The sequence below is a fragment of the Pelmatolapia mariae genome, linkage group LG9 (assembly GCF_036321145.2).
Source record: "Pelmatolapia mariae isolate MD_Pm_ZW linkage group LG9, Pm_UMD_F_2, whole genome shotgun sequence".
Lineage (NCBI taxonomy): Eukaryota > Metazoa > Chordata > Actinopteri > Cichliformes > Cichlidae > Pelmatolapia > Pelmatolapia mariae.
Window position 1 is genome coordinate 12,887,408 of NC_086235.1, and position 15,463 is coordinate 12,902,870.

General features: G+C 40.0%; 1 protein-coding gene across 3 annotated transcripts in view; it reads right to left on the reverse strand.

Moving 5' to 3' along the window:
- sh3kbp1 (SH3-domain kinase binding protein 1) overlaps window positions 1–15,463 on the reverse strand; it is a 45,437-nt gene that overhangs the window by 27,156 nt on the left and 2,818 nt on the right. For all 3 annotated transcript variants that reach the window (XM_063483352.1, XM_063483353.1, XM_063483355.1), the window contains exon 2: window positions 7,644–7,801. In XM_063483352.1, the coding sequence (XP_063339422.1) occupies window positions 7,644–7,801 (158 nt within the window). The remainder of the gene's footprint in view (window positions 1–7,643; window positions 7,802–15,463) is intronic.

Below are 15,463 nucleotides of genomic sequence, written 5' to 3' on the forward strand. Positions count from 1 at the left end.
AAAGACTCTGGATCCCCATAGCTTAGAGGCCAATTAAAAAGTGGCGTGCGGCTTGTGTGCTTCTCTTTAAACAGGAAATGGCTAATTAAAAAGTGAAGTACTGAACAAAAACTGTTCTCAAGACAGCAAAAGTTAAATATATATATGCATTTATAGTTATAGGAACTCAAGGTGTTTAAATAAAGTTTTTTTTCCATATCAAATATTCACAAATATTTACATTTTTCATGCCTGTAACTTTAATAACGTTTAGTTATTAGACTGAACCTCTTCACTGTGTGTCAATGCTGTTGAACCTATTTTGAATTCTTGATTATCCAACTAATATTACGTCCTTCTGTGTTGTACAAACCATCCAAGACGTTTGTGCTTCAGTGAGGCACCCCTACAGTTTGAGTACAGTTCAGCTGATAAGTTAGCACAGCCATCTTTCATCTACGTAACTTTAAAGCTTCAAAATGTCAAGTCCAAAACTAGTGGGTAGCATCATGGTGGCTAGATCCACTTTTTATACTGTCTATGGTAAGTGCACTGTCAGCTCAACATATTCCTTGAACGTCCATCGACTTGTTTCATATTATCCTTTTATAAATAAGCAATTCAACTCAGGAGCAGCTCTTAAACCTCAGACTTCCTGCTCTGGTGTCTGTTTCTGATTCAACTGAACTACAGAGTGAGCATTTCACATCACAGCTTTATAATAATGCCCTCAGATGGCAGAGAAGAAATGTTCAAAGACATCTTAAATATTTTCTTTCCCTGTGTTTCTTAAATCTTTCTTTCATTTTACTTTTTCACTTAACTTATCTTTTGTACTTTCTCTTTTCCTAAGCACTTGCAAATGTTCTTCGTGGTACAATACACAACCAATGCACATGCTAAAGCATTAGAGTGGTTATTTTTCTCCCAGTTGTCATAGATCATAGTCAATATAAAACACTAAAACACACAAGTGTCTTAAACCTGCTTTCTGAAGACCACCAGGTGACGATGGCTGTGTCTACAGGAAAACATCTTTTTGTTTTGACCTCTGTAAACACTTTCCTGCTGAATTTACAGTCTCGATCACTCATTTTTGGCCATAAATGGATGTGGAATAATTATTGTTATTAAAAATTCTCCTTGGCTAAAAGCAAATTCGTATGTGGTCTCACAGTATCCCTCACTTTTTTGGGGAAATAAAAACACTAATCAAAAAGGGACTTCTAAAACTAATCACTGACATCACACTACCTCCATCCATCTTTTACTGTATATGTAATTTAATCATGTGACTACCAACATGTGATACAAGATGTCTCCACTAAGTGCATTATTGTCTGGTGACAAGCAGGAGTGTTTTGTTTTTCCCCAAGTTTCACCAAGTGCTCGCAAAGGGGGTTTTCTCTGTATTATTGTTGGGTCTTTACCTTATAATATAAAGCGCCTTGAGGTGACTGCTGTTGTGATTTTAGTACTATATAAGTAAAAGTGAACTGAATATAGTGCTTTAAACATTTAACCCTTTTGTGATACAATAAATATGGAAAAATGTAGTTCTGAACTTATTTCAGCCCAGCGCTTGCCTTGTTTTTTGATGTCCATGTGAGGGTATTGAATTTTCTGTTAAGTTCAACAGCAAACAAATGAGACAGCAGTTCCATGTAGATAAAAGATAGATGGATAGATCTAATGGTTTATAGTAAACAGTAAAAGATGAATGTAACACCAGTCCATGTATATGGAGAAGACATAGTGTGGCTGTCTTCTAATGACAATTTAATGACCAAATTACTTGTTAATCAGTCATCGATAGATCTCTATTTTCTTGGTCTGTCCGCCTGGACTTTTTCATCAACATCAATTTTTGCTGTCATACTCCAACCAAATTTGACCTTGGAGATAACGCTGTGGTTTCCTGGGTAAATTCTTATCAGAGCTTAATTTGGATAATCTATGCAATATAAAAATAAGAAAAAGTTTCCTCATTGCACAAGAGCCATATAAACTGAATGAAATGGCAGTAGTTAGAATCATTTGACTTTACCACAACGGAGAAAGCACCGCGTTATTTATATACAATGATATTCTATCGTAGATTCAGTTGTTAACATTGCATAATTTGTCAAATCACTCAGCTTAGCCCTGCAAATGGAGCTTTAATGTGAAGTAGATGTATTTGGATAGAAACAGAAAAGTAGAATTCCTGGCTTCATCAGCTGTGATCATTCAGTCATGATCGCACCTAGCCTAACGTCAGCCACTGAGCTAGCAAACCTAGTTAGCAACAACGAACGTTTGAAGTGAAATAAGAGAATTATGGTGGCTCACTACCAAATTAAAGACACTGGAATAAAAAAAAATTGTTAGTCACAGCCAACACATTGCCATTTGTTAAGTAGGCTAATGCAGTGTTAATGTAGACCCACTTAAAAAGATATTGATTCTGCGGGCAGGCGCAGAATCAATGATTTTAAAGATTATGTGTCCTGCAGGAAAAAAAAAACACGCATATTCATTCAGAAACATGCGTACACAGACACGAGTGCCCATAGACTGACTGATGAAAATAAAACACTTAGGCTGGAGACACTGCATAAGCCAACCTACGCAAAAACCCACAGCAGGCATTCTTTAGCCTACAGCTTCTATTTGGTATATATGTGAAAGGAGGGAGAGCAGCTTCTAGCAGCTACTAGCAGCTTCATGAAATGCTATAAAGGGATTAAACAAAAATAGAAAATGTATTTTTTTTTAATTCAGGGTCATTGTTTAGATAATCATTATGTTTGGAAATGGAAATCCTGGAAAAAGCTAACTCTCCTGTTTGCCTTTTTTTTATGACTCCATTCATGCGCGACTGCAATTTTGTCCTGGGGGATATGGAGGTAACCCAGAGAAAAAGGAAATCCATCTGAAAAGAGGAAGAGAGCGTGATTCATCATATCTGAACAGGAAACACCTGCACAATGTACACTACTGTGTTTGCATGTGTTAGTTGGTAATGTTTAAAAGCCTTACGGCAGCTATGTGTTTTACCCTGAAGTGCATGAATGCTCAACACTGCTGTGTGTGTCCCCTATCACCAGACCTCTGACCTTTTCTCTTCACAGATAATACAAAACAATGCACTGAAGCACCCGCTGCTTAGTGGGTCTTCAGAACAGTCTGATGTACAGAGGAGGGAGGCGAGGAATGGGGAAACAGAGCTAGTGCTTGTAAAATTATTGCGAAATGAGAAACAGAAGAGTGGTGCAAAATTATATTTTCCCTTGCTTTATACACTGTGTCCTTATTTCACAACTGTGTCCGGGGGTCAGAATGAAATAGTCACTTCAGAAATATCTGAAATCCCCTTAACCTTAAGAACACTTTATTGTGCTGAGGATATAAGTCAAGCGCCTACAATTAGTCCAAAAATGTGGCAGCATGCCTCTTAACCAGCACTAGAAGGCATGAGCACATCACACCTATCCACGCTAACTTACACTGGCTTCCAGTCAAATATCGCATTGATTTCAAAATCCTTCTGCTCACTTTTAAAATTCTAAATAACCTGGCCCCTAGCTACCTAACTGATCTCCTTGATCTGTACAACCCAAAGAGAGCACTAAAATCCTCCAGCCAACTGCTCCTAATGCAACCAAGGTCTTGTTTAAAAACCAGAGGTGACTGTGCTTTTGCCATTGCCGCCCCTAGACTCTGGAATAATCACCCAGTTGATATCCGTACATCGGAATCAATTCAATCGTTCAAATCACGCTTAAAAACACACCTGTTCAACTTAGCTTTTGAAGCAAATTAGGTTGACTTTCATTCGGCCTGCACTACACCATGTAAGGTAATTTTAATTGTAACTGTACTATTTGTTCCTTGTTCTGCCGCATTGCGATTTTATTGCGAAGCACTTTGATGTACGCTAGTCTTTTAAATGTGCTATAGAAATAAATTTTGACTTGACTTGACTTGAAGCATGCCACCTTAGCTGTTGGACAGATGGCCTCACATTTGACTATATAGAGGATATAGAGGAGTTCATGGTCGACTCAATGACTGGAGGGTTTGCATATCCTGTACCTGTCCACCACTGTGCTTGACAGCTGGTAAAACACACTGAGCATTGGTCTGACCCCGAGGTCTGACCTTCGGGTGACACTTCTGCGATGTTCACCCCTGGTAGCATTGTGTTAACACACACTTGAGTTCTCCATAGGTGGTCACCTAGTTGATGATCAATTATTCAAATGCATTTGAACAGCAGCACATGGCTTTTAATTCCTATCGAAGCAATAAGGATGTTCTTAGTGTTTCACAGGATGGTATTTTCATGTTTTTTCTGACTAAGCAGTGGAGTAATTAATAACCATGTCATGCATACCCTAAACACATGCAACGTTCATTTTATTAATAAAAGCGTGGGCGTTAATGTCTTGGCTGTCTAAAGTAAATGCTGTAAAAACAAACATTCACTTTCACTCCCAAAGCCTTTCATGTCAAATCAGAGCATGTGATACTGATTTTCAATATGTGCCTGTCCAATGAACAGAGGTCACACGGCTACAGCATTTCCCATAAACAGGATGTCCTCCACCTCTGCTAAGAGTCTGTGAGGATGTTGATGATGAGGAAATCGGCTACTTGTTTTCTTGGAGGGAAAAGGCTGCTGCAAAAAGAAGATAAATCTAAAAAGAAAATGCTACTGAGTCATTATTATTAATATTATCTAATCAGCAAAGCAAAACTACTTCTTAGAGGCATTTTTTGAAAGTAAACTGAGTACCTTTGTGCTAATAGGTCAGTAAACTGTAACCTGAATGTGTAAACTAAGATATAGCTGCACAACTTTTTGATTGAACAGCTTATTAATGATATATCCTCTGATGAAAACATCACATGCCTGCTAAATACGTCATGACATTTATAGAAATGGTTGCCCTGCTAAAGTACTCAACTCCATTAACAAGTTTCAGAATATAGCGTGTGTTAGCCTGAGCTGACCCAGACAAAAACATCCAAAGCTGAAAAACGCAAAAATCAGGATTACAGTGAGTTATCTTTCCCGGTTGTTGTCAGCCGCAATGACGCGTGCATACAATTACTTCCTGTCACCGCTCTTAAACCTGTGTGTCCACATCCTCCACTTCCTTACACACAGATCTTCACACACACACACATTCCTCCACATGGCAAAGCTTAGAGTCACTGATTCCCATAACTGCAGTCTTGTGACAGACCAGTTTGGTATTACTGGATTACTCACAGCCTCACTCTGTCACACTATCTCAAACACACACACACACACACAACATCCACGCGAAGCCTCTGGAGGCCCATTGTCCGGCTCTCTGACAGTGAATGCGAGCGCTGACGTTCAGTCAGCACAAATGAAGCCTGACTGCACAGAGAACAGCCTGACAATAGATGCACTTCTTTGCTGAGTCCTGTTACCCTTGGTTTGTAGCACTTTTCTACTTCCTCTCGTGAGCCTGTGAGCAAGGTACTTCCTTCTTATTGTCACCACACACTGACTATTTTACACACCAGAAACTTTTTGTGAGAATTTCCTCATTCCTGAATCTTATACCTACAACTGTGTGTGATCTATTTCGATCACCGAGCCAACAAACTCAAAGTAGAAGACCTTGGAGCAGAAGCTGGCTCGCAGGCACATTTTCCACCACAGAAAAAGCAGATGACCTAAAAATTTTCTGACAAATATTTGTTGTTCCAGACAGTGAGAACTGTCCAAAGTAATATCTTCAGCTGCCTTGTTTCATCAGAGCAGTGGTTGCAAAACAGGCAAGTTTACCATCATAAATGAAAACCTGACGTTCACATTTTTGAGATACTTGAATTTATTTGATTTGTTGCGCCAGGGGGAACTGCCTGATATCCAATAAACTTTCTCACTTCCAACCTGGTGAGGTCTGAAGATATTTGTAACAGTGAAACCTGACCTCTGTGGCCACGCTACACTGAATCATATGCATAGCTTGCTATTTTGCTTTAAACTACCCTCTCAGACCCCATTGTGGTTGTTGGGTAGACCTGGAAGCTCTGCTGCTAGTGGCTGAGCTGTGTCTAACATATCAGCTGCCTGTCATCAATCAGACAATAAGAGAGCAGAATAACATCAGTAACTTTTTAAACTATTTTTAAATAACTTTTAAAATAAAAGTCTAATTCATTCGTTAACTAATGATTTTAACTCGAAATAACAGTAAACTCCTGAACAGTTAGTTTTAATCAATGGGGGGAGATTGGTAATTGTACACCAAACACAAAGAAACTCTCTTTAAATTTACTATTACCAGAAAACACTGCATGCACAACATTTTTATCACTGCCACCACGCTACAACTGACTGAAGAAGACTAAAGAGTGCTGGATGCTGGCATGATTGCCCATCAGAGCACATTCCCAGACCCAATCATTCTTGGTGAAAATGACTGGACACAGGGGTTCAAGGCCTCCGACCTCACATTCCTGTTGTTTCAGCAGGACATGCCTACACACACACTGCCAGAGTAGCACAGTAATTCACTGGCCAGAATTTAATCCTAATATGCCTCCTGCTGAGTACACCTGAGACATGCTGGTTCATCTGAGGCAGTAACAACCAATGACCACTGCACACCTGCAAGCTGGAGGGATTCAAGGAATGGAGAGAATTTCCTAACAACAGATTTGACATTTGTGCAATCCAAGCGCAGAAGCCAGAGGAGGCCATATATCATCGTAAACATCTTGAGATAAATCCTACAAACCAGACTGGATGATGACTTTGAGGCCATTCAAATTTCTCCAAACACTGAGTGAAGCCAACGCTTACTGAGGCCACTTGAGCTCAGAGGCAAATATCACAAGACTGAAATGTGTGTTTGTAAACACCTGAATGGAAGTGAATATATTAGATGAAGATGAATGAAGATGATGACTCTGTGAAATGATATAGATTCGAAGCGTCAGCTGCAAGAGATCTTGATGTACGTTACTTTATTACTTCCTCTGCTTTTCTGATTGCATTGTCCGTTGCAGATAACAACGCAATCTGTGAAGTAACACTTTGGAATTACAGAACAGTTGCAAAAGTTTACTGGTTTAATCCAAACAACAGACACTCCCTGCATGCTATTTTTTGACATTCAGTCTGGGGATAAATTAAATTTATTTCACTGCTTCCGCTTCTGTGGTAAGAATGAGTGTTAGCTGAATGGTTTGATGGTGAGTATGAAAAATGATGTGACTCATACGCTAAGCAGATCTGCACTCCACCGCCATCCCGAAAAGCCTTTGTTGAGACATTTTCTGCTGGTTTTCCTGTTCATCTGTCATCACTCGGTATTTCGTATGTGAAACCAATATTATCGTTTTCTAAATATAAGGTAGAACCAAATTCTAACCACACACTCCATCTTATTTCTTAGCTTGATCTAACCTTACGTCTAATTTTAGATTACCTCACTTTACAAAGAGTATAATGTAGGAGAAATGTCGAGTGTGTGTTCGGCTGCCCAAAAATAGCAACAGAAACAAACACCCAAAACCAGCCACAGCTACATGTCTGCTCCGCTGCTATTGGTGGAGGATCTCATGTGGGTTTCCAAAGTCTTTCAGGATGAGGGAAGATATTTAGGTGACGGGGACTGTTTGCAGTTACTCACCCTGACAAAGTTATCGGGGAACAGCCCCCTGCGTCCACCCAGCTCGCCCTCCCACCATCCTCCTTCATCCCGCCGTATGTTCACGATGATGTCACCCGCCGTCAGGCTCAACTCATCGTCCTGCTGAGCCTCATAATCAAACTCCACCACGGCTTCCACTGTGTGCAGAGGGCAAAAGAGAGAGTTGAAGATCAAATCACACTGCAGAGACACCACACTGTTCTATAATTTGTCTGTGGTCCAGCCATTTTGATTTTGATGATTATCAAGGTTTTCTTTATTAATTGAAAGTGAAAGCAGAACGCAAATCTTTGAATTTGACTCCAAAACACTTGTTCATTCCCTGGGAGGGAAAAAAAAGGCACTCGCCAATTAAAGGTGTCCTGTAGCATTTAGTTGTTAACAAACCAAAGTGTGTGTGTGTGTGCATCTGAAACACCGAATGCAAATCGAGCTGCTTTTGCATTTTAAAAACCTGCATTGTTTATCTCCTTTATCATCCTTTCCTTTGCCAGTCGCTGCTTTTCTGCCGACACAAACTGTTTGTGCGGGCCACCTGTCCTCGCCACAAATACCTCACAAACAAACAAAATTTATTCAGGAAATGTCGAACACATCTGTCACTATCTACTCACTGTCAGGAACATAAAAGCCGGAATAAAAAAAATAAAGCGCTCTCAATCGCACATTGCATGTAAGTGGCTTACCACATAGCGACGCCACAAACTGAAAACGCAGCAGTATTTCTCCGTAAATACATTTTCAAAGTGCAAAAAACGTTGCATATTCAGTTTTTACATATGCTGAAATAGCTTTTTGCAAAGACATTTTAAAGGACACTTTTGGCTAATTTCAACCTATCTGGTCATTCTATGGGTCAGTGTAGCTTTCCACTCTCCTTCGTTGGAGAGGTCTTGGGAAATCAGGAATTGGATAGAAAGAGCGATTTTACACATAGAAATTACTATAAGAGACAGCTTGTGGCCTAAAGTAATGTTGAAACAGTAAAAATCAGTGGCCGCTATAACCAAAAATCATTGGTCTACACATGAGAAGCTAAGACGAATGGAAACCAAGATGCAAACATAAAAAACATCTTACAAGACAACAGTTTGGTGTTTTGCCTCACAAGATCTTGTTAAATCTCCTAAATAAAATCATTTTAATGCTCGATGTCTTGTTTCCTGCGACTCCTTCAGCATGCATACACCAGAAGGAGAGCAATCTACAGCTTCACACTCACAAACAAACCCCCACACAGATGAATATGTAGGCTGATTAGGTCTAGTGCCCCAAAATAGATATCCCCATTGCAATCAGGACACTGGCTGTTCAAGGCAGCTAATATCTGTTTTTATGTCTACTCACTAAATGTTTAAAATGAGTCATGTAAAAATGGCCGAAACTACCTATTTCCCAAAAGAAGTGGAGAGTAAAAAGTCAGCATGACCCATCCAGCCACAATAGCCACAAGTGAGGGGAAAGAACTATACACACACTTAAAGTTAGTGTTCTTCTTTTTTTTAGACCTTCATTTTGGCTTGCAAGTTCTTCCTTGTGGGTATAAAAATGGTCAAAAAGTTCCCGCACAGTTCTGCTCGGTGTCCTGTAAACACTTCAGATGAACCCTCCTGCAGATGACTCAAAAGTAACTCAAAGAGAGTAATTATTCCCTTTGAGTCAGTGGGGGTGTTTTAATTTGAGCAATAGGGAAGTGGAGAAAAAAAATTCCTGCAGCCTCACACAAAATTGTGTCCTACCAAACCTCTTGTGCTAATTGGACAAAATCTAAAATCTAAAAATAAGTAAGTAAAACTTCTCTATATGGCAGCTCCCACAGGAAAAAATCAAACACTGCTTCACAATAAAACACAAAAAATTTAAATATAACATATCAAAAAAATGTAAAGCAACGGCATATAAGATAAAATAAAAACGAAACCTAAGATCCTTCAGATTTTAAGATCGGAGCGATCTTCATCGGCTTCCTGTCAGCTTTAGAGTTACTTTTAAACCTACTGCTTTAACCTTTAAAGCTTTGAATGGTAAGGACCTCAGTATATCTTAGAGCTTTTATTGGCCTACTCTTCCAGCTGATCCCTTCGGAGCAGAGGTTACTGCTGGTGCATCGTACTCATTTTAAAACAAACTCAGAGATTGGGCCTTTGGGGCAGTAGCTCCAAACTGTAATACAAATTATTCTCATCTCTTTGTTTCATTGATTCAGATAAGTTATTAAAAACTTACTTAATGTGCTAATTAGACAAAAACTATATATTACCCAGTTCTGAAAACTAATATGTATCATAGCTGGTTTGGTCCACTGCCCACCTTACACAGTTTCCAAAGGTGAAGTTGATACAACACAGTAAGTTCTACCACTCAACAGATTTAAACATGACTGAATCTTATAAGCTACATTACCTTGATGACTCGTATACTTCAGTGCTGCTGCCATATTGTTACATCCTTGTAATGCATATCCACTGAAGGGTTTTGTTTGAGGTTTTTGAGGCTTTTTGTTCTCACCACCCCATTAAAAAAATCTTGAAAAAAAAAAACAAAAACGCCTGTGCTGTGCACTGACAGGAAGCACTCAGATGTCAATAAAGATAAAAATAAGTAGAAATGCATGTCATACTGAAGACTGTAATATGGCGAAATATTTTTTACCCGATTCTCTGAGATCATTAACTTTAAAACAGTAACATAAAAAAAAACACACACGCACACACTGTTAGTTTCCTCAAACCATCTAACACACTACCTCACACTTTCACACACAGAAACATCTTGTGACTGCCTGTGCAGCTGTTAATACTTGTAAAAAATGCACTTATGTGTCATATCACATTTTGCTTATTAAGGCCAGCTCTCTACACACACTTACCCACACACGCACCGGCTGCCGAGGCCTAAACCGTGTAGGCAGCAAACTGAGGGGGATGCAGTAGGGGAGTTTCAGGGGTTCGGTAACCATGGGAACAAGAGTATAAGGGGGTTGCTATGACTCAGAAGCCCCCCCCCCAACAACCTCTTTCACATATATATATATATATATATATATATATAGCATTAAATGCATAAAAGGTTTACACCGGACCTACTAAGACACTTCTTTTGCTGAGTGGAAGGTCAGGGTGTGACTGAGAGGAAGGAGGAAGGCATCCACGAGACACAACAGACGACTGTAGTCCAAGTTGGTCTGCTGCTCAGATGGGGGGATATGATTCTGGCTTGAGGTAGCTCTACAGATTAGTCGCAGCTGAGACAGCGACGTGGCACGAGTACTGTTTTTCTTTTACTGATCTCAGCTGTAATGTTTGTGGGGAAGTGGCAGGTTGTTCAGTAAGGAGAAGTGCGCTCTGTGAGTTTATAGCTCATGACAGTTGTCTTGCAAACTGCATTACAGTAGAACTGAGTGGCAGAACAGGGCAAGGCACTGCAGTACACCCACCAAGCCCAGCTAAAGAGGACGACAGCTTGTGGCTCTGCACATCACCGAGTGCAAAGATGGGTGCAAGCTAAAAGTGACACAATGTTAATGCCAAATGGGCTCCGAGGAAGAGCCATCACATGTGAAGCTATGCAGAAAGAGCGGAGTCCTCCAGTGGAGATATGAGCTTACAAAGCAAACAGCCTAGATTGATTATCTGTGGCACACAGAAAACTGCACGACAGCAGCTGAGGTGCAAAGGAATCACTCAGTCCCACGTACAGGGCTTAACTCAGTTAAGTCCAATTCATGCAGCTGTATACCTGCACACTGACATCCCTGCGTACACACAGAGCTAGAGGAAGTTATCTGCTGGGATTTGAGTCCCCGCCGTGTTGAAACGGAAACAACTTTAACTTGATAAAATTAAATACGTACGCATATTATTGAAGGATGGAAACACTCCATAATTGAGCAATCTGAGGGGCGACATTTTGAATAACAAAGAAAATCTGAATGTAATGCAGTACAAAAAAGCCTTGATGTAGCAGCAAAGGAAGCAGATTCAAGTTCAAGATTTCTTTAATGATCTTTACACAAAGATAGATTGTATAAGACATTTTTGATTTGCTACACACAGATGAAAATAAAGATAACTGAATTATTAATTAAGTTGTTTAAAAAGTGTGGGAGGTGGATTCAGCAGTCTCAAAGCACGGGGATAGGAACCGCTCCGAAGTCTGGTGTTTCGGCAGCGGATACTTGTGTTTCACTTGCCAGATGGCGGCAGGGTAAACAGGCTGTGGCTGTGGATGTGGCGGGTTTTGTCTTCGGCTCCCTTTGTCTTGTTTATACAAAAGCTGAGTGCTTAACGATACATTAATTATCCCACTCCTCACTCCTTAAACATTATCCATTTATAATCCCCCCTCTTCTGTGTGTGTGTGGTTTTTTGTTGTTGGTGGTTTGCCTTCTTTCCTTCTTTTTTTTACTATAGGTTGGTCTTTGTGTGGTTGTGTCTTGATTACGCTCCACTGTTACAGCCTACCTCGTGACCCCATGTTCGGCTCTTGTATTTTATTTTTTTTAGCACATAAAAAAGAAAGGGGGAAGAAGATATTTTTACACACACACTTACACACACACACACACACACACACACACAAACACACATACCAATTAGAGAGAAGTGCCTTACCCAACATCCTTTTACTCCCTTTTTCTGTCTTTTATTTCATCTTTTTTTCATCTTTGGCTATGCCTTTTTGTGTTGTTCATACAATTTCACCATTTTTCTTGCATACATATATATACTTTGTTTTGTTGAGGAGCTTCAGGGTCTGAACTAGCTTAGGTCCTGATCACCAATTAGGCCACTCAGAATTTGTAGGGGTGATCCTGAACTGGGCCTGTTGACGGACTCGGATAGGAAACAGTGAAAAAGGAAAGAGAGATGAGGTAAGAAGGCGTAATAGGGAAATTCACTAAATTAAATATATTGTTCTAGTTGTCACTCACAGTCTAATAATGTTTATTCCTTATTATTGTGCAAACCCTATTAAGAAACCCATCAAGAAACCACACTGTTGCTCTGTATCACACGTTCCTTCAATACCACAAACACATCCTTTACGCACCGCCCTCTGTGCTAAATACATGGCACTAAAAGGACCCAGCAAATCTACTGTTTATTCCCATTAGAGTAACACATCATCGGTTTGGGTATTTAGATATGCAAACACCAAAACACCAAAACCAAAAGAATACAGGCAGCTGCAGGGGGTATTTTAGTTACAGAGCCCATTAGGAGTCACCTCGTTTGACCTCTGGATGGCATGCTGAGATTTGAGGACGATTTAGATAGCAAGGACATGTTTCAAATGTCGGCAATGACTTGTGAAGATAACATATTAAGATAAAAATTCCTTGGTAATACCACACGCACAAAGATTACACCTACCTTTGTTAGATTCTTTTGCTTGTGTTGGTGCAGCTATACAATTTGGGAATTATAATGCACGCGTATGTTTTTCTAAAGATGAATTTGATATGTCTCAAAAGCAGGAAGTCAGAATATGAACTTGAATCATTGTTTCAAAAATAGGGCTTTATCTAGATTTCCTTTGTCACTTTTCTAGAAACAAGGCATGATTTTTGCTTAACTGGGAAAAGAAAACTAACGAGCCAAGAGGGCAATAAAGGGAGCTCGTCTGATGGCTCATGAGAGCGATGATAAAAGATAACACTGCTGCTGTTTTTGCAGCAACGTGTTACATGGCAGTAAGCGGCACATGTTTATCAGTGACAACAACTGCAGTTCCTCTAATAGCCACTTGAGACCAGTTTGTAAATACCCACAGACTTCCACATTAAGAGTGTTAAAAAGCACATTTAGAGAAATACTTTTGGACTGGATTGGTTATTTCCCACTGCAAGAACTACTTTTTTATGTCTCACCCATATTGAACATTAAAGTTACCGTTATTAGCTGGATGGTAGCTCTGTGTGACAGCTAGCTTTCTACCAGACAACCAGGCATCTGCTACAAGTCACTTCTCCTAATATGAATTCCAGAACTGGACCTCTCAGCGATGAAGTCTGCATTCCAGTTTTTTTCAATAAGAGAAATACTAACATGCTACTTATGTAGATAGTATATAGGTACACCTTACTAAATAAGATGCCAGCATCACCTAAACCTTAGGACTGCACTCTCAAATACAAAAATGTGACACAGCAAGTGAAAATCTAGCCAAAGATGTAGACCTCCACACAAAGCAGTCAGACAATGACACACAAGAACCACTGCTTTTTCCAAAATTTCCAATGTCTGTCTCTGAAAACAGCACTGAGCATAAACTGCAAATAAACAGCACATATTTTTCTTATCCAGATAACCTGTCAGCTATAAGGGGAAAACACACATGCAACCTGGGCCAGCGAGCATCACTTTAGCCTGTGGCGATAATGCAGTGTCGATTGCGATCGATCTAAGGTCTCTTGTAAACCTTGTGCAGTTTTTATCAGAGTTTTAATCATTTACAGACACTCAACAAGTAACTATTTATCTGTCTGCATCTTAGCTAAACCACAATAATTCAACAAACAGACAGTAGCGACCATTTCGACAATAGAGACAAGAAACCGAGGCTTCTGAAGCGCTATCTTTTATATACAGTCTATCTTTAAGTCATAAATCACCATGTAAGTTCAGACCATGAGGCTTAGTTGGGTATCTGTCATTGTTTCACTGCTGCCATGAAATGCAATAAAACTTTTGATGAGAAATTACAGTTAATTTAGGCAATTCTGGTTACAGGAAGTCTATTTTTGATAACTTAACAATTAATGCTCCTGCAGCCTTTAGACATCAGCTGCAGACATCAGACAAAATCATAATTACATTTAAGTATTCTCTTCCTCTTCCTACCTGCAGGTTTTCGTTGCATGAGTGACAGTAACCGAAGTTTCAAACGATTTTGAGATGTTTTAAAGAAGAAATGATTAATCGGCTGTGGTAGTCCGTGTGTCCTGTACTCATGCAGGTGGTAATACGTTGTCAGTACAGAGCAAAAGGAGACTGACAAAAAGCCTTGAGAAGACAAGAGTGAATATTTGAAAGCCTGCAGACAAAATAAAACTCCCACTCAAGCGGTCAAGAAATACACCCTCGCACAAGAACCGAGATGGGCCTGCAGCATACCCCAAAAAGCTGTAGACAGTTTAGATAAGAGGAAGCAACACATACAGACACAGTGAACTTTGCAAAGCTGTGTAGCCACTTCACTGGTTAATAGCGGACTTGTGTTTAGTTGTGGGTGAGTTTCAGTGCTGCTGTGGCTGATGATGTCAAGAGCAGCTGTGTGTTGCTCTCTGTAAAACATTCACTCTGGACCAGAGCCCACTGGGAGTCAAAGCCACCCACTCCAACTGTGGATCAGATCACAGGCTTCAGCAAATTCCCCCACATAAAAGAGAAATTCCAGCCGCTTTTCCGCTCATCGTTCTGCTGTCGAGCGCATCTTGTGACAAAAATCTATTAATCTCACCCCCAGCTCGAGCTGCACCTTTCTCATCGCTCTCATTTCCCAGAACTCCCAGTGATAACCCCCAAGTGCATTCCTCTTGGCGTTTTAGTGTAGGTGAGCAATGCTGGCAACAAAAGCAGGAAGAAAGAGAAAGCTTTTCAGTTTCAGACGGCAAAAGTGAAACAGCTCTTGGCCAAACAGTATCATAATGCCCGTAGTGAAACTTGCATATATTAACACATTGCGTGTCCTTGTGTTTAATGGTTGAATGCACAAAATGTAAAGACTTTAAAAAAAAGAAAGCCTTTTTATTACTACACTTTTGAGCATCTGAAGGTTAAAGAGAAGAATGTCTG